The sequence below is a fragment of the Heptranchias perlo genome, chromosome 17 (genome assembly GCF_035084215.1).
Source record: "Heptranchias perlo isolate sHepPer1 chromosome 17, sHepPer1.hap1, whole genome shotgun sequence".
NCBI classification, from domain to species: domain Eukaryota; kingdom Metazoa; phylum Chordata; class Chondrichthyes; order Hexanchiformes; family Hexanchidae; genus Heptranchias; species Heptranchias perlo.
The window spans coordinates 329,588-356,567 of record NC_090341.1 but is presented as its reverse complement, the minus strand read 5'-3'; the positions used below and the strand labels follow the sequence as shown (position 1 = coordinate 356,567).

The window sequence follows — 26,980 nt, the reverse complement described above, 5'->3', positions numbered from 1 at the left end:
CCCCCCCGGACCCTCAACATCCCCCCCCCCCGGACCCTCAACATCCCCCCCCCCCGGACCCTCAACATCCCCCCCCCCCGGACCCTCAACATCCCCCCCCCCCGGACCCTCAACATCCCCCCCCCCGGACCCTCAACATCCCCTCCGGATCCCCCCCTTCCCAACGTCTCCCCCCAGACCCCCACCTTCCCAACTCCGCCCCCGACCGACCCCCTGCCTGCAACCCCCACTTTCCCAATCCCCCTTTATTTCTATTTTTATCTTCTCCTTTCATGTACAGTTCCTTGCGATGTTTCTTGTATGAAAGGCCCTTTGTAAATGCAAGTTATTGCTGCACTCAGCTGTACTTAGACTATGTGCTCAAGCCCTGGGATGGAACTCAAACCCAAATCTTCTGATTCAGAGGCAAGAATGCTACAACCCAGCCAAGTTACCAACTGAGTCAAGCTGCTGGTAAACAGTTTAATGGTGTTGTTCAAATGGCACAGAAAGAAATTTTATACAAATATGTTGACCAATATGCTCCCAGAGAAAATTATAAGTTTTGTTGGCATGGTAATGGTGAAAGCATTGATGTGCAACACAATTTTCTGAAACCATTGGCATCATCCTTCATCAGCATAAGAGGGAGAGTGTGGTGTGAAGCTCTGGCATATTGTTTTAGCGGTAGAAGATGAGGATGGATGATTGAATGGTCGATTGCATTGCACTCCACGTCCAGTCCATTGGGTGCTCATAGCCACTTTGGGCAATTGCGGTGAAATCTCCACACTGGAGGGGGTGCTTTCGAGGAAAGAATCCTGCACCCCCAACACAATACTAAATGAATGGAAAGAAGAGATTAATGTTCCTATTTTAAACAAATAGAACATTGGGACAGAGATCTGGAACACTGTCAGTCCAAATAGGCTATACTGAAGTTTTTTAATGAACTAGTCCTTAGAGCAGAGGAGGTTTGATAGAAGTATTCAAAATCATGAAGGGTTTAAATAAAGTAAATAAAGAGAAACTGTTCCCGTTGGCAGAAGGGTCAAAAACCAGAAGAGACAGATTTAACGTGATTGGCAAAAGAACCAAAGGTGACATGAGGAAAAACTTTTTTACGCAGCGAGTAGTTATGATCTGGAATACACTGCCTTAAAGGGTGGTGGAAGGAGATTCAATCATGGCTTTCAAAAAGGAATTGGATAAATACTTGAAGGGAAAAAGTTTGCAGGGCTACAGGGAAAAAACGGGGGAATGGGACTAACTGGGTTGCCCTTACAAAGAGCCAGCACAGGCTCGATGGGCTGAATGGCGGCCTCCTGTGCTGTAACCAATCTATGATTCTATGAAATTATGAAGGGCTTTGATAAAGAAAATCCGTAAAACCAATGCCCTCTAGTCAGTAACTAGAGGGGATTGATTTAAGATCATCATCACCAAAAGAATGATGAGAGGTCAGGAGAATGTTTTTGTGCAGAGGGTTGTTAAGACATGGAACGCCCGACTATAAACAGCGATGTGAGCAGAATCCATAACAGCTTCTGAAAGGGAAATGGAGAAACATTTGAAAAAGAAAAAGAAAGAACATTTTCGATACGCTTTCCATGACCTCAGGACATCCTAAAATGCTTCACAGCCAATTTTTTTTTAATCGTTCATGGGATGTGGGCGTCGCTGGCGAGGCCAGCATTTATTGCCCATCCCTAATTGCCCTTGAGAAGGTGGTGGTGAGCCGCCTTCTTGAACCGCTGCAGTCCGTGTGGTGAAGGTTCTCCCACAGTGCTGTTAGGAAGGGAGTTCCAGGATTTTGACCCAGCGACGACGAAGGAACGGCGATATATTTCCAAGTCGGGATGGTGTGTGACTTGGAGGGGAACGTGCAGGTGGTGTTGTTCCCATGTGCCTGCTGCTCTTATCCTTCTAGGTGGTAGAGGTCGTGGGTTTGGGAGGTGCTGTCAAAGAAGCCTTGGCGAGTTGCTGCAATGCATCCTGTGGATGGTACACACTGCAGCCACTGTGCGCCGGTGGTGAAGGGAGTGAATGTTTAGGGTGGTGGATGGGGTGCCAATCAAGCGGGCTGCTTTATCTTGGATGGTGTTGAGCTTCTTGAGTGTTGTTGGAGCTGCACTCATCCAGGCAAGTGGAGAATATTCCATCACACTCCTGACTTGTGCCTTGTAGATGGTGGAAAGGCTTTGGGGAGTCAGGAGGTGAGTCACTCGCCGAAGAATACCCAGCCTCTGACCTGCTCTCATAGCCACAATATTTATATGGCTGGTCCAGTTAAGTTTCTGGTCAATGGTGACCCCCAGGATGTTGATGGTGGGGAATTCGGTGATGGTAATGCTGTTGAATGTCAAGGGGAGGTGGTTAGACTCTCTCTTGTTGGAGATGGTCATTGCCTGGCACTTGTCTGGCGCGAATGTTACTTGCCACTTATGAGCCCAGGCCTGGATGTTGTCCAGGTCTTGCTGCATGCGGGCTCGGACTGCTTCATTATCTGAGGGGCTGCGAATGGAACTGAACACTGTGCAATCATCAGCGAACATCTCCATTTCTGACCTTATGATGGAGGGAAGGTCATTGATGAAGCAGCTGAAGATGGTTGGGCCTAGGACACTGCCCTGAGGAACTCCTACAGCAATGCCCAGGGGCTGAGATGATTGGCCTCCAAAAACCACCACCATCTTCCTTTGTGCTAGGTATGACTCCAACCACTGGAGAGTTTTCTCCCTGATTCCCATTGACTTCAATTTTACTAGGGCTCCATGGTGCCACACTCGGTCAAATGCTGCCTTGATGTCAAGGGCAGTCACTCTCACCTCACCTCTGGAATTCAGCTCTTTTGTCCATGTTTGGACCAAGGCTGTAATGAGGTCTGGAGCCGAGTGGTCCTGGCGGAACCCGAACTGAGCATGGGTGGAGCAGGTTATTGCTGAGTAAGTGCCACTTAATAGCACTGTCGACGACACCTTCCATCACTTTGCTGATGATTGAGAGTGGACTGATAGGGCGGTAATTGGCCGGATTGGATTTGTCCTGCATTTTGTGGACAGGACATACCTGGGAAATTTTCCACATTGTCGGGTAGATGCCAGTGTTGTAGCTGTACTGGAACAGCTTGGCTAGAGGCGCAGCTAGTTCTGGAGCACAAGTCTTCAGCACTACAGCTGGGATGTTGTCGGGGCCCATAGCCTTTGCTGTATCCAGTGCACTCAGCCGTTTCTTGATATCACGTGGAGTGAATCGAATTGGCTGAAGACTGGCTTCTGTGATGGTGGGGATATCGGGAGGAGGCCGAGATGGATCATCCACTCGGCACTTCTGGCTGAAGATGGTTGCAAACGCCTCAGCCTTGTCTTTTGCACTCACGTGCTGCACTCCGCCATCATTGAGGATGGGGATGTTTGCAGAGCCTCCTCCTCCCGTTAGTTGTTTAATTGTCCACCACCATTCACGACTGGATGTGGCAGGACTGCAGAGCTTTGATCTGATCCGTTGGTTGTGGCATCGCTTAGCTCTGTCTATAGCATGTTGCTTCCGCTGTTTAGCATGCATGTAGTCCTGTGTTGTAGCTTCACCAGGTTGGCACTTCATTTTTAGGTACGCCTGGTGCTGCTCCTGGCATGGTCTTCTACACTCCTCATTGAAGCAGGGTTGATCCCCTGGCTTGTTGGTAATGGTAGAGTGAGGAATATGCCGGGCCATGAGGTTACAGATTGTGCTGGAATACAGTTCTGCTGCTGCTGATGGCCCACAGTGCCTCATGGATGCCCAGTTTTGAGCTGCGAGATCTGTTCTGAATCTATCCCATTTAGCACGGCGGTAGTGCCACACAACATGTTGGATGGTGTCCTCAGTGCAAAGACGGGACTTCGTCTCCACGAGGACTGTGCGGTGGTCACTCCTACCAATACTGTCATGGACAGATGCATTTGCGACAGGTGAGGACGAGGTCAAGTAAGTTTTTCCCTCGTGTTGGTTTGCTCACCACCTGTCGCATGCCCAGTCTGGCAGCTATGTCCTTCAGGACTCGGCCAGCTCGGTCAGTAGTGGTGCTACCGAGCCACTCTTGGTGATGGACATTGAAGTCCCCCACCCAGAGTACATTCTGTGCCCTTGCTGCCCTCAGTGCTTCCTCCAAGTGGTGCTCAACATGGAGGAGGACTGATTCATCAGCTGAGGGAGGACGGTAGGTTTTTTCTTTATTCGTTCACGGGATGTGGGCGTCGCTGGCGAGGCCAGCATTTATTGCCCATCCCTAATTGCCCTCGAGAAGGTGGTGGTGAGCCGCCTTCTTGAACCGCTGCAGTCCGTGTGGTGACGGTTCTCCCACAGTGCTGTTGGGAAGGGAGTTCCAGGATTTTGACCCAGCGACAATGAAGGAACGGCGATATATTTCCAAGTCGGGATGGTGTGTGACTTGGAGGGCAACGTGCAGGTGGTGTTGTTACCATGTGCCTGCTGCTCTTGTCCTTCTCGGTGGTCGAGGTCGCGGGTTTGGGAGGTGCTGTCGAAGAAGCCTTGGTGAGTTGCTGCAGTGCATCCTGTGGATGGTACACACTGCAGCCACAGTGCGCCAGTGGTGAAGGGAGTGAATGTTTAGGGTGGTGGATGGGGTGCCAATCAAGCGGGCTGCAGAGGAGGCTGAGGGGGGACATGATTGAGGTGTACAAAATTATGAGGGGCACAGATAGGATGGATACTAAGGAGCTTTTTCCCTTAGTTGAGGGTTCTATAACAAGGGGGCATAGATTCAAGGTAAAAGGCGGGAGGTTTAGAGGGGATTTGAGAAAGAACTTTTTCACCCAGAGGGTGGTTGGAGTCTGGAACTCACTGCCTGAGAGGGTTGTGGAGGCAGGAACCCTCACAACATTCAAGAAGCATTTGGATGAGCACTTGAAATGCCATAGCATACAAGGCTACGGACCAAATGCTGGAATATGGGATTAGATTAGACTGGGCTTGATGGCCGGCGCGGACACGATGGGCCGAAGGGCCTCTATCCGTGCTGTATAACTCTATGACTCTATGACTCTATGTTGGATGATGTCGAGCTTCTTGAGTGTTGTTGGAGCTGCACTCATCCAAGCAAGTGGACAGTATTCCATCACACTCCTGACTTGTGCCTTGTAGATGGTGGAAAGGCTTTGGGGAGTCAGGAGGTGAGTCACGCGCCACAGAATACCCAGCCTCTGACCTGCTCTCGTAGCCACAGTATTTATATGGCTGGTCCAGTTAAGTTTCTGGTCAATGGTGACCCCCAGGATGTTGAAGGTGGTAATCAGCAGGAGGTTTCCTTGCCCAAGTTTGACCTGATGCCATGAGATTTCATGGGGTCCAGCGTCAATGTTGAGGACTCCCAGGGCCACTCCCTCCTGACTGTCTATCACTGTACCGCCACCTCTGGTGGGTCTGTCCTGCCGGTGGGACAGGACATACCCAGGGATGGTGATGGAAGAGTCTGGGACATTGGCTGAAAGGTATGATTCTGTGAGTATGGCTATGTCAGGCTGTTGCTTGACTCGTCTGTGGGACAGCTCTCCCAATTTTGGCACAAGTCCCCAGATGATAGTGAAGAGGACTTTGCAGGGTCGACTGGGCTTTGTTTGCCATTGTCCTGTCCGGTAGTGGTCCAATACCGTGTGGTCTGTCCGGTTTTATTCTTATTATGACTTTTCATAGGGAGATTTTACAACTGAGTGGCTTGCTGGGCCATTTCAGAGGGCAATTAAGAATCAACCACATTGCTGTGGGTCTGGAGTCACACTTGGGCTGGACCGGGTAAGGGCGGCAGGTTTCCTTCCCTAAAGGACATTAGTGAACCAGATGGGTTTTTACGACATTCCGGTAGTTTCATGGCTACCATTACTGATACTAGTATTTTAATTCCAGATTTTATTTAATTAATTGAATTTAAATTCGCCAGCTGCCGTGGCGGGATTTGAACTCATGACTCTAGATTTTTAGTCCAGGCCTCTGGATTACTAGTCCAGTAACATAACCACTATGCTACCGTACCCTTAAATATTATTTTTGAAGTATAATCACTGTTGTTATGTAGGCAAATGCAGTGGCAGCCAATTTACATACAGTCATGAGATAAAAGACCAGATAATCTGTTTTTGGTAGTGTTGGTTGAGGGATAAATGTTGGCCAGGACACCAGTAGAACTTGCCTGCTCTTCAAATAGTGCCATGGAACCTTTTACATCTGTCCGGCCTCCCATCTTCCACCCTCCATAAACTTGACCTCATCCAAAACTCTGCTGCCCGTATCCTAACTTGCACCAAGTCCCGTTCACCCATCACCGCTGGACTCAGTGACCTACATTGGCTCCTGGTCTGGGAACACCTCAATTTTAAAATTCTCATCCTTGTTTTCAATTCCCTCCATGGTCTCACCTCTCCCTATCTCTGTAACCTTCTCCAGCCCACAACCCTCCGAGATCTCTGCGCTCCTCCAATTCTTGCCTCTTGCGCAACCCCGATTTTAATCGCCCCACCATTGGCAGCTGTACCTTCAGCTGCCTAGGCCCTAAGTTCCAGAATTCCCTCCCTAAACCCCTTTACCTCTCTCTCCTCTTTTAAGATGCTCCTTAAAACCTATCTCTTTGACCAAGCTTTTGGTCACCTGTCGTAATATCTCTTTTTGTGGCTCAGTATCAAATTTTGTTTGATAATCGCTCCTGTGAAGTACTTTCGAACGTTTTACTATGTTAAAGGCACTATATAAATGCATGTTGTTGTTGTTGTTGACAAAGCAGACTGGGCCTTGGTTTAACATCTTGTCCAAAAGATGGCACTATCAACAGTGCAGCACTCCCTCAATACTGCGCTGCTCTACGTAGAACTACATAGAATGGACAGGACAGAAACAGACCATTCGGTCCAACTGGTCTATGCCAGTGTTTATGCTCCACATGAGCCTCCTCCCTCCCAAGTTCATCTAACCCTATCAGCATATCCTTCTATTCCTTTCTCCCTCATGCACTTATTTAGCTTCCCCTTAAATGCATCTATGCTATTCGCCTCAACTACTCCTGTGGGAGCGAGTTCCACATTCTAATCACTCTCTGGGTAAAGAAGTTTCTCCTGAATTCCCATTTGGATTTATTAATGACTCTCTTATGGCCCCTAGCTTTGGTTTCCCCCACAAGTGGAAACATCTTCTCCACGTCTAGCCTATCAAACCCTTTCATAATCTTAAAGACCTCCACCAGGTCGCCCCTCAGCCTTCTCTTTTCTAGAGAAAAGAGCCCCAGCCTGCTCAGCCTTTCCTGATAGATATAACCTCTCAGTTCTGGTATCATCCTTGTGAATCTTTTTTGCACCTCCTTCAGTACCTCTATATCCTTTTTATAATATAAAGACCAGAACTGTGCACTGTGTCAGCCTAGGTTATGTTCTCAAAACTTAAAAGGGTGTGGGGCAAAGGCAAGGGATGGGACTAAGTGGATAGCTCCCTCAGAGACCTGGTACAGGCAGAATGGGCTGAGTTACCACCTTCTGTGCCATAATAGTCTATGTGTACTTGGTAACCTACCCATCCAATCTATTCAATTCCTGTATGGCTCAGTGATAGCACTGAGTTAGTAGGTGGTGGGTTCTTTTTTTTTATTTGTTCATGGAATGTGGGCGTCGCTGGCAAGGCCGGCATTTATTGCCCATCCCTAATTGCCCTTGAGAAGGTGGTGGTGAGCCGCCTTCTTGAACCGCTGCAGTCCGTGTGGTGAAGGTTCTCCCACAGTGCTGTTAGGAAGGGAGTTCCAGGATTTTGACCCAGCGACGATGAAGGAACGGCGATATATTTCCAAGTCGGGATGGTGTGTGACTTGGAGGGCAACGTGCAGGTGGTGTTGTTCCCATGTGCCTGCTGCTCTTGTCCTTCTAGGTGGTAGAGGTCGCGGGTTTGGGAGGTGCTGTCGAAGAAGTCTTGGCGAGTTGCTGCAGTGCATCCTGTGGATGGTGCACACTGCAGCCACAGTGCGCCGGTGGTGAAGGGAGTGAATGTTTAGGGTGGTAGATGGGGTGCCAATCAAGTGGGCTGCTTTATCCTGGATGGTGTTGAGCTTCTTGAGTGTTGTTGGAGCTGCACTCATCCAGGCAAGTGGAGAGTATTCCATCACACTCCTGACTTGTGCCTTGTAGATGGTGGAAAGGCTTTGGGGTGTGAGGAGGTGAGTCACTCACCGCAGAATACGTAGCCTCTGACCTGCTCTTGTAGCCACAGTATTTATATGGCTGGTCCAGTTAAGTTTCTGGTCAATGGTGACCCCCAGGATATTGATGGTGGGGTATTCGGTGATGGTAATGCTGTTGAATGTCAAGGGGAGGTGTTAGACTCTCTCTTACATAAGAACATAAGAAATAGGAGCAGGAGTAGGCCAATCGGCCCCTCGGGCCTGCTCCGCCATTCAATAAGATCATGGCTGATCTGATCCTAACCACAAATCTAAATTCATGTCCAATTTCCTGCCCGCTCCCCGTAACCCCTAATTCCCTTTACTTCTAGAAAACTGTCTATTTCTGTTTTAAATTTATTTAATGATGTAGCTTCCACAGCTTCCTGGGGCAGCAAATTCCACAGACCTACTACCCTCTGAGTGAAGAAGTTTCTCCTCATCTCAGTTTTGAAAGAGCAGCCCCTTATTCTAAGATTATGCCCCCTAGTTCTAGCTTCACCCATCCTTGGGAACATCCTTACCGCATCCACCCGATCAAGCCCCTTCACAATCTTATATGTTTCAATAAGATCGCCTCTCATTCTTCTGAACTCCAATGAGTAGAGTCCCAATCTACTCAACCTCTCCTCATATGTCCGCCCCCTCATCCCCGGGATTAACCGAGTGAACCTTCTTTGTACTGCCTCGAGAGCAAGTCTGTCTTTTCTTAAGTATGGACACCAAAACTGAATGCAGTATTCCAGGTGCGGTCTCACCAATACCTCCCTGTTTTTATATTCTATCCCTCTAGCAATAAAAGCCAACATTCCATTGGCCTTCTTGATCACCTGCTGCACCTGCACACTAACGTTTTGATTTTCTTGCACTAGGACCCCCAGATCCCTTTGTACTGCAGTACTTTCCAGTTTCTCGCCATTAAGAGATCTTTTTGGAGATGGTCATTGCCTGGCACTTGTCTGGCGCAAATGTTACTTGCCACATATCAGCCCAAGCCTGGATGTTGTCCAGGTCTTGCTGCATGCGGGCTCGGACTGCTTCATTATCTGAGGGGTTGTGAATGGAACTGAACACTGTGCAATCATCAGCGAACATCCCCATTTCTGACCTTATGATGGAGGGAAGGTCATTGATGAAGCAGCTGAAGCCCCGGTTCATGACTCAACTACATTTCAGTGCAGTAGCGAGGGAGTACTGCATTGTCAAAGGTGTCACCTTTCAGATGAGACATTAAACTGAGGCCCTATCCCTCCGTTGGTTCATGTAGATGTTAAAGATTTCATGGCACTATTTGGAGAAGAGTTAATGTTCCTTCCTCAACCAACACCAGCAAACAAAAACAATGACCCAGAATTTGCTGAAAAAGTAACGGTTTGTGATCGATGCACACCGTTATTAATGTGCAAACAGGCCAGTAACTTGTGGCAGGGAAGAGATACCCCATGAATTGTGAATCACCACAAGTTGCTGGCCGATTTGCACCACTCCACCGTTAGCCTCACGAAAACAGCAACTCGCCCTTAACCTCCCCGTGATTTTTATGAAGTTGCTGCATTTGCACATTAGTTGCCCATTATACTCGCCTCAGAAAGTTCAGTCTAGTAATTAACAGCGTAAGTACCCTTTTAACGAGGTGATAATTGTTACTGACTGCCAATCAACCTCTCTGGCCCAGAAAGTAAACAATTAAAAGTGTGGAATCTCATTCCTTCAGGTTGTGAATTGTTGTTGAAGATTTTAAAAATGTCAAATTTTAAATTTTAAAATTTTTTTTCTTGCTTTTCTTTTCTGTCTCTTTTTTTCTCTCTCTCTCATAATCCAATCTTTCTTTCCCTCTTTTTATTTCTCTTTCTGTCCCTGATTTGACATTGAATTCACCCATTCTAATTCACCCTCCTTCTCAGTCCTTCCTCTGTTTATTTCTCAATCCTTTAATCTCAGTGGTTAAGAAGAAACACTGAGCTATAATGGGCCGTGTAGCGCCCATTTTGTAGGCGCTACGGGGCCTCCTAAGGGCCCGAAATTGCGTCCGGAATGCGCGTGCACGATTCTAGTGTGACGTGCGCCAGACGCCATCTTGGTAAAGGCGTTTGCGCACGAGCAGATAACGAATGCCAGCAGCATGTAAAGTAAGGAGAATATTTATTAGATCAGTGTGCAACACTGATTTAAAGGGTCAGATATGATTTTGGAACTCATCGCACAGCTGAGCAGGTTGTAAACAGCATGGAGGACCCCCCACCAATGCTATTTAAAGGGACCACGTAGGATTTACAGGTTAGTTGCTGGATTATTGCTTGTGGCTGCTGATACATTAGTACCTGTTTTTGGAGGTCTATACTTGAATACTAGGGGACATAGCCTAAAAATTAGAGCCAGGACTTACAGGAGTGAAGCTAGGAAATGCAAAGGATGGTAGCAGTTTAGCTCTTCTGCAAATGGCAGTTGATGCTAGCTCAATTGTTAATTTTAAATCTGAGATTGATAGATTTTTGTTAACCAAAAGTATTAAGGGATATGGGTCTAAGGCACGGATATGGAGTTAGGTCACAGATCAACCATGATTTCATTGAATGGCTCGAGCGACTAAATGCCATTGCCACTTTCTGCCTCCTGTTATACGTCACCTTCTCCTGCAAGAAAGCGGGACGTGGTTCGGTGAGTGTCCAGCAGGATGTTTGGGTGATGTGCCTGTTTTGGTTGAATAGCTGGCAGTGTGTGTAACTTGTGGGTTTGCTGCTTGCAACTGTAGTAATGTGTAAGGGTGAGAGGAAGCATCTGAATGAAAGAGTTTGTTGGTATGTGGGTGATGGGGGGTGGAGCAGTGGGTGCAGCTAGTGGTGCAGCTAGTGTGTGGTGCAGCTAGTGTGTGGAGCAGTGGGTGCAGCTAGTGGTGCAGCTGGTAAGAAATGCAACTTGACAGTTGAACTCGCTCATCTTGACCACTCGTGTCAAAGCATTAAACTTCTTCCTGCACTGCATCCACGTTTGTGGTGCTATGCGCCTGACATTGACTTTGTCCCCTACTGCCTGCCACTGACTCTTAAGCATATGTCTGGAGGGCCTCTTGTACCCCTGTGGATATAGGATGCCCCTCCTCTGTCCATCTCTTGCACCAAGACCTCTAGTGCATCATCAGAGAACCTTGGTGCACGCTCTCTCGCAGGTCTGGTACAAACTTAGATCGGCAGATTGGTGGGGTCTGGCGGGCAGATTGGAGAATGTGGGATTTAGTAGTGCACAACCTTTATTCAATAATTTAACGTAACTCAACAGTTTGTAATCATAGGGACGGGACCTGCATCTGTGTTTTATGTGTGCGATGTCTGATCTCCGTTCAGTCTCCTTGTGGACCTTATATTTTGCCTATAAGAGGTGCTAGCCACTTACGTGATATTGGATCCCACTGCTTTTGAGCAGCCACTCAACAGCGCAGGGAACTGACCAGGCAGCACAAATGTCAGCCGCCCGGATTCGGGGGTTATTGAATTTAACCCCCACTGTTTGTCCCGTTGTTCACCAAGGTTCCAGATGCCCCTTTGCCCTCGCCCGTTATCAGTTCGCACTTCCAGCAACTTTGTGGGTGAAACATTTTTGAGCTGAAGGGTGCAGGAACAAGTGTAACTAACAGGGCAAGCCGCGAGATGCCCCACTCCAGCAAATTCTGGGCCATTAACTGGTGATTCATTTCATCTGTTTGTGAGATCTTGCAATGTGCAAATTGATTGCTGCATTTGCATACAATACAACAGTGACTACATTTCAAAAGTAACTTATTGTGTATGAAGTGCTTTGGCATGCCCTGAGGCAAATTTGTTCTTAACTGTCTGCCTCCTATTTACCTGCCCAGTAATCAATATTCTTCACACTGTTGCCTAACTCACGTGTTCTGCGTTGCATCCCAGTGACTTCACTCCAGAGCACATGGCCATAGGTGCTTGGACACTATTGTAGACCCTGAATTGGACGAAGCCAGGAACAAACTCTTCTGGGTATTTGTGAGGGAAAAATATAACATTGGGTCAGGAACAACAGCAATAGTAACTTAACACTTATATAAGTGCCTTTAACATAGCAAAACATGCCAAGTACTTCATTGTGGGACTGATCATTCACTGACCAGAAATTAGGGGAAGGTTAGGGGACCATGAAATGAGTTTGGAAGATTGTGAGAGATGTGGGAAGACTGAATGGTTTAGGAAAAGAATTCCAGATAGGTCCAATGGCTGCTAGCTCTGCCAGCGATGGAGGGAAGGGTCATGACTTAGAAGAGTGGGATGTGTGAACTGAGACACAGGCCTGGAGAAGGTTTCAGAGGGTTAGAGTTAGGGTGAGGCCATGGAGAGATTTGTAAATGAGGATAAGGGTCGTAACATTATTTTGGGGGGATGTAAATCCAGTGGAGGTTTGTGAGGACAGGAGTGAGCAGGACTCATGAGTATGGATGGGGTGTGAATGCTGGAGTTCCAGAGTGGCGCTAGGGAGCTAAAGGCCAGACTACTCGCAATTTGCTGTACTTCTGGCCTTTAAGCAGTTTGTGTAAAATGGTCCCAATTTAGAGTAAGCGCTGATTCTCAGGTGATAGTTCTGCCTGGCACTTACTCAATATATTTAAAGCAGTAGACTGGAGTTAGACAAGGTGATGATCACAGATGGGATGTTGAACTGAAGGAGGCTGCACAGGTGGGGGAGCAAGGTGGGCAAGAAATTTGTAAACGAGGATGATAATTTTGAAAGAAGGAAATTGGGTGCCTGTAAATTGGTGAGGATGGAGGTGCTGTAAGTGGCAATTAGTACTGGATGGTATGCTAATTGCAGAAATTGGAGTTTGTGTAGGGTGGGGCCCAGGAATCTGGTGAGGACAACATTGGAGAAGATGAGCTTGAAGATGATGAAAATGTGAGTGTGAGTTTCAGTGGTGGTGGGGGTCAGGTCGGAAGAGAAGCAAATGTGGAAATAGGTGGTGCTAATGATGGACTGGATATGGGGGTTGAAATTCAGTTTAGAGACAACTGAGGACTCACTCCAGCTATAAGGTGGATACAGGATTGTGGTGGTTTCTTTATTCCCAAAGTCAAACTGAATTGGGGCTGAAGGTCCATGATTCTTCATACAGTCGCCACCTTTATATGTCAGAGGGTAACGCTGAAACAATATAAAGAGAATAATAAAAAAGGTGAATAATTCTGTATTACTAATAATGGGGATTGAGTGGTGCAGTAGGTTAGACTTCTGTAATTTAGGTTCAAATCTTAATCCAGACTTTTGGAACAAAGGTCTCCTCTGTCCATTGACATTAATGTCCTCCGTGAAGTGAGCTAGAGTGGTCCGATTGAAATTCCTACTGGGGCAAAGCACATAAATGTCTCTGATGCAGAACTAATTGGCATTAAAGAGAATATTTTCCATTGCCAGAATCTGCTGGCCTCTCTACTTCCCAGTGCTTGACAAAAATTAGTGGATAATGGAAAATCCCAGGAAGTTCCCTTTGTTCATTGACAATGCGAAATGCACCATCGATGCTCCAGGACAGGAATTCCATCCCCTTGGTTAGAGTTAAGGAATAAAAAGGGAATGGTTACTTTATTGGGAGCTTTTACAGACCATTTATCGTTGGAAAGGGGACAGAAGAAGTGAAAGGTAGACAAATTAGAGAAAATTCAGAAACAACAGGGCAATATAATGGGTGACTTTAATGACCCCAAACTAGGCTGGGGGTCTGAATGCTGTCAATGGTGACCAAAGGGAAGGGGTTTCTACAATGTGTCCAGGGCTGCTTTCTAGATCAGAATGTTTTTAGTCCAATGAAGAAAAAGGCAGTGCTGGATTTAGTTGCAGGAAATGAAGTTGAGTTATTCAGTAATGTAAGGGTTGGGGAATATCTAGGAAAAGCGATAGTTACATAACTAGTTTCAATATAAAAATTGAAAAGGAAAGGTAATGTCCAAGGTAAAGGTAATCGACTGACGAAAAGTAAATATAAATGATATAAAAAGGGAACTAGCCCAGATAAACTGAAAAGAAAAAATGGCAAATAAGACAGTGACAAACAATAGGAAATGCTGAAACAGGAGCTGCTTAGGGTACAAACTAGCTATGTCCCAAAAGAAGTACACAGGGTGAAGCAAAAACTGGAGTTCCTTGAGTGAATAGAAAAATTAAAATTAAGATGAGACTTGAAAAAGGCATAGAAAGGTTACAGCACGGAAGAAGGCCATTCGGTCCATCGGGTCCGCGCCGGCTCGATGCAAGAGCAATCCAACTAGTCCTACTCCCCCTCCCTTTCCCCGTAGCCATGCAAATTTTTTTCTTTCAAGTGCTTTTCCAGTTCCCTTTTGAAGGCCATGATTGAATCTGCCTCCACCACCCCCTCGGGCAGTGCATTCCAGATCCTAACCACTCGCTGTGTAAAAAAGTTTTTCCTCATGTCACCTTTAGTTCTTTTACCAATCACTTTAAATCTGTGTCCTCTGGTCCTTGACCCTTCCGCCAATGGGAACAGTTTCTCTCTATCTACTCTGTCCAGACCCTTCATAATTTTGAATACCTCTATCAAATCTCCTCACAGCCATCTCTGTTCCAAGGAGAACAATCCCAGCTTCTCCAGTCTGTCCATGTAACTAAAGTCCCTCATCCCTGGAATCATTCTAATAAATCTCTTCTGCATCCTTTCAAAGGCCTTCACATCTTTCCTGAAGTGCAGTGCCCAGAACTTTATAAAGGTTCATCATGACTTAGGGAAAAGTACGGACTTGGTTAGGAAATTGGCTGAGCGAAAGGCGACAGAGAGTAGGGATAATGGGAAGGTACTCACATTGGCAGGATGTGACTAGTGGAGTCCTGCAGGGATCTGTCTTGGGGCCTCAATTATTCACAATATTTATTAACGACTTAGATGAAGGCATAGAAAGTCTCATATCTAAGTTTGCCGATGACACAAAGATTGGTGGCATTGTAAGCAGTGTAGATGAAAACATGAAATTACAAAGGGATATTGATAGATTAGGTGAATGGGCAAAACTGTGGCAAATGGAATTCAATGTAGACAAATGTGAGGTCATCCACTTTGGATCAAGAAAGGATAGAACAGGGTACTTTCTAAATGGTAAGTCTAGAATCTTAGCAGCTGATTCACTTTTTTCCCTTTCAAACACTACATTGAACTCTATCATGTTATGATTGCTATTGGATAGATGTTCGTGTACAGTTAAGCCATTAACTAAATCTGGTTCATTACTCATTACTAAATCTAGTATGGCTTGTCCACTTGTTGCCTCTAGGACATACTGCTGTCGAAAACTATCCCAGACACACTCAAGAAATTCACTACCTTTCTGACAGTTGCGAGTCTGCTTTCCCCAATCTATGTGAAGGTTAAAGTCCCCCATTAAGACCACTATGTCTTTCTTACACGCTTGTCTAATCTCTGCATTTATACAATCTAGCACTCCAGGCGTTCCATACACAATTCCCACCATAGTCTTAGATCCTTTCCTATTTCTCAATTCAACCCATAAGGTCTCTGTTGGCTGCTTACCCCTTGTTAAATCCTCCTTTATCATTGAAGTGATTTAATCTCTAATCACTAAGGCTACTCCTCCCCCTCTTCCATTTTCCCGATCTCTCCTGTATACCTTATAACCCGGTATATTTAGTTCCCAATCCTGACCATCCTGTAGCCATGTCTCAGTAATAGCTATCATGTCATACCCTTCAATTTGAATTTGTGCCTGTAGTTCATTTAATTTATTCCTTATACTCCGTGCATTTGTAGTTGGGCCACACACCCTAGCCTGACCTTCAGCTTTGATGCTGGGTTAATCTCTTTACACCTTCTAGTTTTCACTTGATCTGTAGTGCCTAAAGTACACTCACTTTCTGCTGCTGTATGCTTTTCCCTTTGTACAAGAGGAGGCCGTGGAACAATTAGATAGGAAAGCTGTAGATACAAAAATAATACATAAAGGGCAAAAGAGTAACTAGGGAGAGAGTAGGGCCTCTTAAGGATCAACAAGGTCATCTATGTGCGGAACCACAAGAGATGGGTGAGATCCTGAATGAATATTTCACATCGGTATTTACGGTTGAGAAAGGCATGGATGTTAGGGAACTTGGGGAAATAAATAGTGATGTCTTGAGGAGTGTACATATTACAGAGAGGGAGGTGCTGGAAGTCTTAACGCGCATCAAGGTAGATAAATCTCCGGGACCTGATGAAATGTATCCCAGGACGTTATGGGAGGTTAGGGAGGAAATTGCGGGTCCCCTAGCAGAGATATTTGAATCATCCACCGCTACAGGTGAGGTGCCTGAAGATTGGAGGGTAGCAAATGTTGTGCCTTTGTTTAAGAAGGGCGGCAGGGAAAAGCCTGGGAACTACAGACCGGTGAGCCTGACATCTGTAGTGGGTAAGTTGTTAGAGGGTATTCTGAGGGACAGGATCTACAGGCATTTGGAGAGGCAGGGACTAATTAGGAACAGTCAGCATGGTTTTGTGAGAGGAAAATCATGTCTCACGAATTTGATTGAGTTTTTTGAAGGGGTAACCAAGAAGATAGATGAGGGCTGTGCAGTAGACGTGGTCTACATGGACTTCAGCAAAGCCTTTGACAAGGTACCGCATGGTAGGTTGTTACATAAGGTTAAATCTCATGGGATCAAAGGTGAGGTAGCCAATTGGATACAAAATTGGCTTGACGACAGAAGACAGTGGGTGGTTGTAGAGGGTTGTTTTTCAAACTGGATGCCTGTGTCCAGCGGTGTGCCTCAGGGATCGGTGCTGGGTCCGCTGTTATTTGTTATTTATATTAATGATTTGGATGAGAATTTAGGAGGCATGGTTAGTAAGTTTGCAGATGACACCAAGATTGGTGGCATTGTGGACAGTGAAGAAGGTTATCTAGGATTGCAACGGGATCTTGATAAATTGGGCCAGTGGGCCGATGAATGGCAGATGGAGTTTAATTTAGATAAATGTGAGGTGATGCATTTTGGTAGATCGAATCGGGCCAGGACCTACTCCGTTAATGGTAGGGCGTTGGGGAGAGTTATAGAACAAAGAGATCTGGGAGTACAGGTTCATAGCTCCTTGAAAGTGGAGTCACAGGTGGATAGGGTGGTGAAGAAGGCATTCAGCATGCTTGGTTTCATTGGTCAGGACATTGAATGCAGGAGTTGGGATGTCTTGTTGAAGTTGTACAGGGCATTGGTGAGGCCACACTTGGAGTACTGTGTACAGTTCTGGTCACCCTATTATAGAAAGGATATTATTAAACTAGAAAGAGTGCAGAAAAGATTTACTAGGATGCTACCGGGACTTGATGGTTTGACTTATAGGGAGAGGTTAGACAGACTGGGACTTTTTTCCCTGGAGAGTAGGAGGTTAAGGGGTGATCTTATAGAAGTTTATAAAATAATGAGGGGCATAGATAAGGTAGATAGTCAAAATCTTTTCCCAAAGGTAGGGGAGTCTATAACGAGGGGACATAGATTTAAGGTGAGAGGGGAGAGATACAAAAGGGTCCAGAGGGGCAATTTTTTCACTCAAAGGGTGGTGAGTGTCTGGAACGAGCTGCCAGAGGCAGTAGTAGAGGCGGGTACAATTTTGTCTTTTAAAAAGCATTTGGACAGTTACATGGGTAAGATGGGTATAGAGGGATATGGGCCAAGTGCAGGAAATTGGGACTAGCTTGGTGGTATAAACAGGGCGACATGGACATGTTGGGCCGAAGGGCCTGTTTCCATGTTGTAACTTCTATGATTCTATAATACTGTAAAATTGGTGAAGTCAAAGTGGAAAAGGCACTGGGTCTTGGTGGCTGCATCCTAGAGCACTGAAGAAAGTCAGAGAGGAAACAGCAGAGGCTCAGAGAGCAATCTGTCCAAATATCCTTGGATATGGAAGTTGTGTCAGAGGATTAGAGGGTTGCCAATGTGATACCTCTGTTACGAAAAGTATAAACCATGTAGCTATATATCAGTCAGTCTAACACTGGTAGTGGGAAGCTCTCAGAGGCCATAATATAGGATAACATTAATACTCCGCTCGAAAGACACAGGGTAATTAAGGACAGCCAGCACGGATTTGTAAAAGACAAGTCATGTCTGACAAATTCTTTAGATTTCTTTGAGGAAATAATGGAGTGAATTGATAAGGGAATGCAATGGATGTTGTGTATTTGGATTCTTAGAGGGACTACATGTTATAGAGAGGGTTGAGGAGATAAATTAAAAAGCAGGACTTCAAAGGTAGTGATCTCAGGATTACTACCGGTGCCATGTGCTAGTGAGTATAGGAACAGGAGAATAGACAGGATGAATGTGTGGCTGCAGGGCTGGTGTAGGAGGGAGGGATTTAGATTCCTGGGACATTGGGACCGGTTCTGGGGAAGGTGGGACCTGTACAAGCGTGACGGGTTACACCCGAGCAGGACCGGGACAAATGTCCTCGCGGGGGTGTTTGCTAGTGCTTCTGGGGAAGGTTTAAACTAGAGTGGCAGGGGGATGGGAACCTGAGCGGGGAGTCAGAAGGGAATAAAGTTGAGAGCAGCAAGAGAGGGGAAGACCCAGGGGAAATCTACAATACAAATAGTACAAACAGTTGTTCAAGAACAAGTGAAAGGGAAAAGCATAGAGCAGCGGAAAGAAAGTGTACTTTAGGTACTTTAGGCACGACAGATAAAATGAAAACTAGAAGGCGTAAGGCGATTAACCCAGCATCAAAGCTGTGGCAGGCAGGTATCCTCTGCAAACTCTTTTTATTATAGCCATGAACTTGACTTCCAATAATTTCCATCATGAAATCCTTAATCCAGTTTTGAACAAGATTAAGAGCAAACTACTTACTTGGAAAAGTTTAAACAGGTTGCCTCCTTGCTGAAAGAGAAACCTCACCCTGGTGTGGTAGCGTAACATGGCCGAACTTCTCCAAGACCTCCAGGGTGTGCTGTTGGGGACATGCCACACTGATAAGTCAGAAGCTAAAATACCAAAATATCCCTGGTTCTGTTTAGAAATAAATGGAACAGTGATGAGCGGAGATTTATTACGCCATGAAATGCATAACCAGAAACAGTGGAAGCTGAATACGCTGCATCAGCTAAAGAAATAGCAATAGAAAGGGCCAAAAATCCATGCCTATCTGGCATCTTCCGGCATTGGCGGGAGATGGATGGGTAGAGTGTCTGCGTGAATGGGTTGGGGGTTGGATTTAAAAAGGGTAGTAGGCAGAAGGCTGGAAATTATAGACCAGTTAGCCTAACATCTGTGGTGGGTAAAATTTTGGAGTCTATTATTAAGGAGACAGTAGTGGAACATTTGGATAAACATAATTTAATATGACAAAGTCAGCATGGCTTTACGAAGGGGAAGTCATGTCTGACAAATTTGCTTGAGTTCTTTGAGGACATAACGTACAGGTTGGATAAAGGGGAACCAGTGGACGTAGTGTATTTGGACTTCCAGAAGGCATTCGACAAGGTGCCACATAAAAGATTATTGCTCAAGATAAAGAATCACTGGATTGGGGGTAATATTCTGGCATGGGTGGAGGATTGGTTATCTAACAGGAAGCAGAGAGTTGGGATAAATGGTTTATTCTCAGACTGGCAACCAGTAGCCAGTGGTGTTCCGCAGGGGTCGGTGCTGGGTCCCCAACTCTTTACAATCTATATTAACGATTTGGAGGAGGGGACCGAGTGTAACGTATCAAAGTTTGCAGATGATACAAAGATGGGAGGGAAAGTGGAGAGTGAGGAGGACATAAAAAACCTACAGGGGGATATAGACAGGCTGGGTGAGTGGGCGGAGATTTGGCAGATGCAATACAATATTGGAAAATGTGAGGTTATGAACTTTGGCAGGAAAAATCAGAGAGCAAGTTATTATCTTAATGGCGAGAAACTGGAAAGTACTGCAGTACAAAGGGATCTGGGGGTCCAAGTGCAAGAAAATCAAAAAGTTAGTATGCAGGTGCAGCAGGTGATCAAGAAGGCCAACGGAATGTTGGCTTTTATTGCTAGGGGGATAGAATATAAAAACAGGGAGGTATTGCTGCAGTTATATAAGGTATTGGTGAGACCGCACCTGGAATACTGCATACAGTTTTGGTGTCCATACTTAAGAAAAGACATACTTGCTCTCGAGGCAGTACAAAGAAGGTTCACTCGGTTAATCCCGGGGATGAGGGGGCGGACATATGAGGAGAGGTTGAGTAGATTGGGACTCTACTCATTGGAGTTCAGAAGAATGAGAGGCGATCTTATTGAAACATATAAGATTGTGAAGGGGCTTGATCGGGTGGATGCGGTAAGGATGTTCCCAAGGATGGGTGTAACTAGAACGAGGGGGCATAATCTTAGAATAAGGGGCTGCTCTTTCAAAACTGAGATGAGGAGAAACTTCTTCACTCAGAGGGTAGTAGGTCTGTGGAATTTGCTGCCCCAGGAAGCTGTGGAAGCTACATCATTAAATAAATTTAAAACAGAAATAGACAGTTTCCTAGAAGTAAAGGGAATTAGGGGTTACGGGGAGCGGGCAGGAAATTGGACATGAATTTAGATTTGAGGTAAGGATCAGATCAGCCATGATCTTATTGAATGGCGGAGCAGGCTCGAGGGGCCGATTGGCCTACTCCTGCTCCTATTTCTTATGTTCCTATGGGGTACAGTGTGTGTGAAAGGGCAGGGGTTGGGTGGGGTACAGTGTGTGAAAGGGTGAGGAATTGGATGGGGTACAGTGTCTCTGAGTGAAAGGGTGTGGAGTTGGATGGGGTACAGTGTCTCTGTGTGAAAGGGTGGGGAGTTAGATGGGGTACAGTGTCTCTGTGTGAAAGGGTGTGGAGTTGGATGGGGTACAGTGTCTCTATGTGAAAGGGTGGGGAGTTGGATGGGGTACAGTGTGTGTGTGAGAGGGTGTGGAGTTGGATGGGGTACAGTGTCTCTGTGTGAAAGGGTGGGGAGTTGGATGGGGTACAGTGTCTCTATGTGAAAGGGTGGGGAGTTGGATGGGGTACAGTGTGTGTGTGAGAGGGTGTGGAGTTGGATGGGGTACAGTGTCTCTGTGTGAGAGGGCGGGGAGTTGGATGGGGTACAGTGTGTGTGTGTGAGGGTGGGGAGTTGGGTGGAGTACAGTGTGTGTGTGAGAGGGTGGGGAGTTGGATGGGGTACAGTGTGTGTGTGAGAGGGTGGGGAATTGGATGGGGTACAGTGTCTCTGTGTGAAAGGGTGGGGAGTTGGATGGGGTACAGTGTGTGTGTGAGAGGGTGGGGAATTGGATGGGGTACAGTGTCTCTGTGTGAAAGGGTGGGGAGTTGGATGGGGTACAGTGTCTCTGTGTGAAAGAGTGGGGAATTGGGTGGAGTACAGTGTCTCCGGAGGAATATAGTACCTTTGTGAAGAGGGGTAATGGGGTTTGGATGTGGGTGAGTAGGTGTTAAGGTAACTTTTAGGTTAGTGGTGGTCCACGCCATTGACTCCTCTAGAAATGTACAACCAATTTCATTCCTTCAACATTTAGTTTTCTCTTTCAGCTTTTCATGTACTGGGAAATTGGGGAGGGTGGAGAATCGATATTGATAATAGTGCCGATTACAGCGGTGGAGAGAAGGAATTTCAGTAAATGTGAACAGGCAGTGGAGACACTATGGGTAGAACTAAGGAACAGCTAAGGATGCAAGATTCTGGTGGGAGTTGTCTACAGACCACCTGATAGTAGTGATGTAGTGGGGGGAATCTATAAATACTAAGATCAGGGAAGTATGGAGCAGGAACAATGTGGATATAATGGGAGAGTTTAATTTGCACACAGACTGGGAGAAGAAAAACAGCTCAAGTAGTAACAGTAATGAATTTCTAGAATGTGTTCGGGACAGTTTTCCAGAGCAATATGTTTTAGAACCAACAAGAAATAAGGTCACACATGATTCAGTAGTGTGTAACCATCCAGAATAAGCTAACAATCTGATTGGAAGGGAACATCTTGCGAACCATGTCCATAATATGATTGTAAACAATTTTATTTAAAATAAAATTGCTGGACTATAACTTGGTGTTGTAAAATTGTTTACAATTGTCAACCCCAGTCCATCACCGGCATCTCCACATCATAATATGATTGAATTGGATATTGGGTTTGAGAGGGAGAAGAGAGTCTTAAACTTGAGATAAAGGGATTGGAAACAAATGCCCAGGGTGTCTCCACCAGGAGCCTCCATCACTGACCATGCCAGAGTATGTGGGGCCAGGGAAGGTCCACGACTTCACATGTTCCTGGTGGGTGCCTGCCCCCCAGGGGCACATCGCGGGTACCTGCCAGTCGGGGGAGCCTGGGACTACTAGTGGAGACTCCCTGTTCCAGTGGTTGGTGTGTGTCCACCCCCCTCCCCCAAACATACGTAGAATGGTCCATTGGTCCCCTTTATAATTTTCAACATCTTCAGTGGTCCAGACCAGATGGGTCACACCCACTGTCCAGCCAGCCTGCATGGGGCATATCGTCCAGTCAGCAGTTTCAAAGCCTGAGGTCAAGGAAGTCCCCAACCTAACAGATACTCCAACATCTCACGCCCTCTCTGACGTAGGTAATCTTGCTCGGGCTGAGCAAAGGGTCCTCCCCAAACAAGGTCCCCTGGAAATTGGCTGTGAAGCCCAGAGCCCCAAGTATTCAGCTCTGGGCTGAATTTCTGGTCTTTCTGCTGCATTCCCACTGGACTTAAAGGGAGTACATCCAAAGAAATATGGATTTTCGGCTCTGTTGTGTATATCTAACACTTAGAATCATAGAATCATAGAAAGATTACAGTACGGAAGGAGGCCATTCTGCCCATCGAGTCTGTGCCAGCTCAATGCAAGAGCAATCCAGCTAGTCCCACTCCCCCGCCCTATCCCCATAGCCCTGCAAATTCTTTCCTTTCAAGTACTTATCCAGTTCCCTTTTGAAGGCCACGATTGAATCTGCCTCCACCACCCCCTCGGGCAGTGCATTCCAGATCCTAACCACTCGCTGTGTAAAAAAGTTTTTCCTCATGTCACCTTTGGTTCTTTTGCCAATCACCTTAAATCTATGTCCTCTGATTCTTGACCCGCCCGCCAATGGGAACAGTTTCTCTCTATCTATTCTATCTAGACCCTTCATGATTTTGAACACCTCTATCAAATCTCCTCTCAATCTTCTCTGTTCCAAGGAGAACAACCCCAGCTTCTCCAGTCTCTCCACATAACTAAAGTCCCTCATCCATGGAATCATTCTAGTAAATCTTTTCTGCACCCTCTCTAAGGCCTTCACATCTTTCCTAAAGTGCGGTGCCCAGAACTGGACACAATACTCCAGTTGAGTCCAAACCAGTGTTTTATAAAGGTCATCATGACCTCCTTGCTATAAACCTCTATTTATAAAGCCCAGGATCCTGTATGCTTTCTTAACTGCTTTCTCAACCTGCCCTGCCACCTTCAACGATTTGTGTACATATACCCCCAGATCTCTCTGTTCCTGTACCGCTTTTAGAATTGTGCCCTTTAGTTTATATTACCTCTCCTCATTCTTCCTACCGAAATGTATTTCTTCGCATTTTTCTGCGTTAAATTTCATCTGCCACGTGTCCACCCATTTCACCAGCCTGTCTATATCCTCTTGAAGTCTATCACTACCCTCCTCACTGTTTACTACCCTTCCAAGTTTTGTGTCATCTGCAAATTTTGAAATTGTGCCCTGTACACCCAAGTCCAAGTCATCAATATATATCAAGAAAAGCAGTGGTCCTAGAACCAACCCCTGAAGAACATCACTGTACACCTCCCTCCAGTCTGAAAAACAACCGTTCACCACGACTCTCTGTTTCCTGTCACTTAGCCAATTCTGTATCCGTGCTGCTACTGCCCCTTTTATTCCATGGGCTTCAATCTTGATGACAAGACTATTATGCGGCACTTTATCAAACGCCTTTTGAAAGTCCATATACACCACATCAACCGCATTGCCCTCATCTACCCTCTCCGTTACCTCATCAAAAAACTCTATCCAGTTTGTTAAACACGATTTGCCTTTAACACATCCGTGCTGGCTTTCCCCAATCAACTTATGTTGGAAGCTCATGGAAGCACTTGTTTTTTCATGTCATGTTCTTGAATTGTTAGGTTTTTTGTGGGCTGCAGCAGCTATTTTGAACCTATTGATCATCTCCGGTTATTTTTCTGGAATAACCTGTATGGTAGAGTTCACTCTATACGATCCTATCAAGTGGTTCCAGGTCAGGTAGAAGCATGGATTAGATACAGAGTAAAGCTCATTCTACTCTGACACAACAATGTGCCTCAGTCCGAACACAGGATACCAAGTGTGACAATTTTCCATTTCTCACAACAGACATCCTTTTGTGTCCTTTCTGTGTGAGAGTGTGGACCAAGAATAATCTAAGATCACTCATGCGGGAGGATCCATTACACCCAGCAGATTGAGGAGAATTTCACCCCATCAGTACGGGCTGGATTTTAAGCCAAGTCAGATATAAAAGGCCCGGTGTGGTACATTGCACCAACCAGCACCCAAATATTCATCACTTTCATCAGAGACTGGAAGGAAACCCATCACCTTGAAGTCGTCAACAGTTGCTCCGACTGCTGTTCCAAATGTTGCATAGTTAGACCATGCTCCTTCTCCTTGTGGATATCTTGCATTGTTGCCTTGTTGGCTTGTCCAGTGGTCTCCAGTTGTGCATTTTCCAAATATGTTGTTCTCATGGATACTTGCGACCAGTGTCCACCCACCTCCACTGGTGCTCATGTCACAGAATGTCTGGTAGGGGACACTATCAACTGTCATCAAGGTGTAGATGCCATCTGTGTGGAAGTTTAGGCAAGATTACTGCATTGAACTAGACAACCAACAAAGTATCTGAGCTTGTTTACCCTCAACAACTCTTAACTCACTAGAAAGCCCAAATCCATTTCATTGATACCACTATAGTCAGTCTCTGATTTTCCTCTTTTGTTCCTCGTAAATTCCAAATACACAGTCAAGTCTCCTTCTTACATCCTCTGTTCAAATCAAGACTCATTCCACAGTATCATTCTCTAACTCATTCTTTACCAGGACCTCAAAACCTTTCTCAGTGCTTTCCTTTTATATCATAAAGGCTTTTAAAGCCCAAGCTTGGTCCTCAGACTGCTATTTTTTGATTTACCACCGAAAAGATGTCCATGGGCCACACTGGTAGTGTTGTGCAGGCACTACACGCACTTGTTCACCAGCGAACTGACCTCACCACATGAAGCGAGATCCGCCCATTGTTGGTACTCTGGCCATGTCCATCATTACATGCTGGGAGAGCCTGGACTAATACATGGGTAAGATGGGTATAGAGGGATATGGGCCAAGTGCAGGCAACTGGGACTAGCTTAGTGGTATAAACTGGGCGACATGGACATGTTGGGCCGAAGGGCCTGTTTCCATGTTGTAAACTTCAAATAATTTAGAGAACGTGAGTTCAAATCTCAGCATGGCAGTTTGAGAATTTGACCTCAGTTTAAAAAAAGATATAAAAAGCCGGAATTTGTAAACGTGGCCATGAAGTTGTCAGATTGTTGTAAAATCCCAACTGGTTTACTAATGTCCCTTAGGGAAGGAAACCTGCCATCTGAGATCGATAGATTTTTGGACTCTATGGGAATCAATGGCTACGGGGATCGGGCGGGAAAGTGGATTTGAGGTCAAAGATCAGCCATGATCTTATTGAATGGTGGAGCAGGCTCGAGGGGCCGTATGGCCTACTCCTGCTCCTATTTCTTATGTTCTTATGTCCTTACCTGGTCTGAGCCTATATGTGACTCCAGTCCCACACCATGGTTGACTCTTAACTGTCCTCTGAACTGGCCTAGCAAGCCTCTCAGTTGTATCAAACCACTACCAGTGGTTCAAGAAGAGGCCACCACCTTCTCAGAGTGACTAGGGATGGACAATAAATGTCAGCCTTGCCAACAACCACCACATCCTGAGAGTGAATATTTAAAAGTTATCGGTGCCCTGGTGTGCGGAGACAGTTGGTGAAAGAGGGGCAATTGGTGATAGTTGGTGATAGAGGGGCAATTTTTTCACTCAAAGGGTGGTGAGTGTCTGGAACGAGCTGCCAGAGGCAGTAGTAGAGGCAGGTACAATTTTGTCTTTTAAAAAGCATTTGGACAGTTACACACACCATGGTTGACTCTTAACTGTCCTCTGAACTGGCCTAGCAAGCCTCTCAGTTGTATCAAACCACTACCAGTGGTTCAAGAAGAGGCCACCACCTTCTCAGAGTGACTAGGGATGGACAATAAATGTCAGCCTTGCCAACAACCACCACATCCTGAGAGTGAATATTTAAAAGTTATCGGTGCCCTGGTGTGCGGAGACAGTTGGTGAAAGAGGGGCAATTGGTGATAGTTGGTGATAGAGGGGCAATTTTTTCACTCAAAGGGTGGTGAGTGTCTGGAACGAGCTGCCAGAGGCAGTAGTAGAGGCAGGTACAATTTTGTCTTTTAAAAAGCATTTGGACAGTTACATGGGTAAGATGGGTATAGAGGGATATGGGCCAAGTGCAGGCAATTGGGACTAGCTTAGTGGTATAAACTGGGCGACATGGACATGTTGGGCTGAAGGGCCTGTTTCCATGTTGTAACTTCTATGATTCTATATAATGACAGGAGCAGGTGGTCTGCCTCTGGTGCTAACTTATCTTCCTGGCAACCCTTCTTTGTTCTTCTTTGTCCTCTTTATTCATATAGTAAGAAAGGAGCATGACAACAATTCCTATTGTTATAATAGAATGGCAGCAAAAATAAAGGA

The 26,980-nt window shown here is 46.0% G+C and overlaps 1 protein-coding gene across 1 annotated transcript; it reads right to left on the bottom strand.

Moving 5' to 3' along the window:
• Positions 1–502: 502 nt before the first annotated feature.
• LOC137334359 (intelectin-1-like) lies at positions 503–24,989 on the bottom strand. The gene is made up of 5 exons (XM_067999066.1): positions 24,752–24,989; positions 19,013–19,171; positions 13,192–13,312; positions 12,052–12,155; positions 503–819 (listed from the first exon to the last, which is right to left on the bottom strand). The coding sequence occupies exons 1-5, from the start codon at positions 24,980–24,982 to the stop codon at positions 661–663; spliced, it is 774 nt and encodes a 257-aa protein (XP_067855167.1). The 5' UTR covers positions 24,983–24,989; the 3' UTR covers positions 503–660.
• Positions 24,990–26,980: the final 1,991 nt, after the last annotated feature.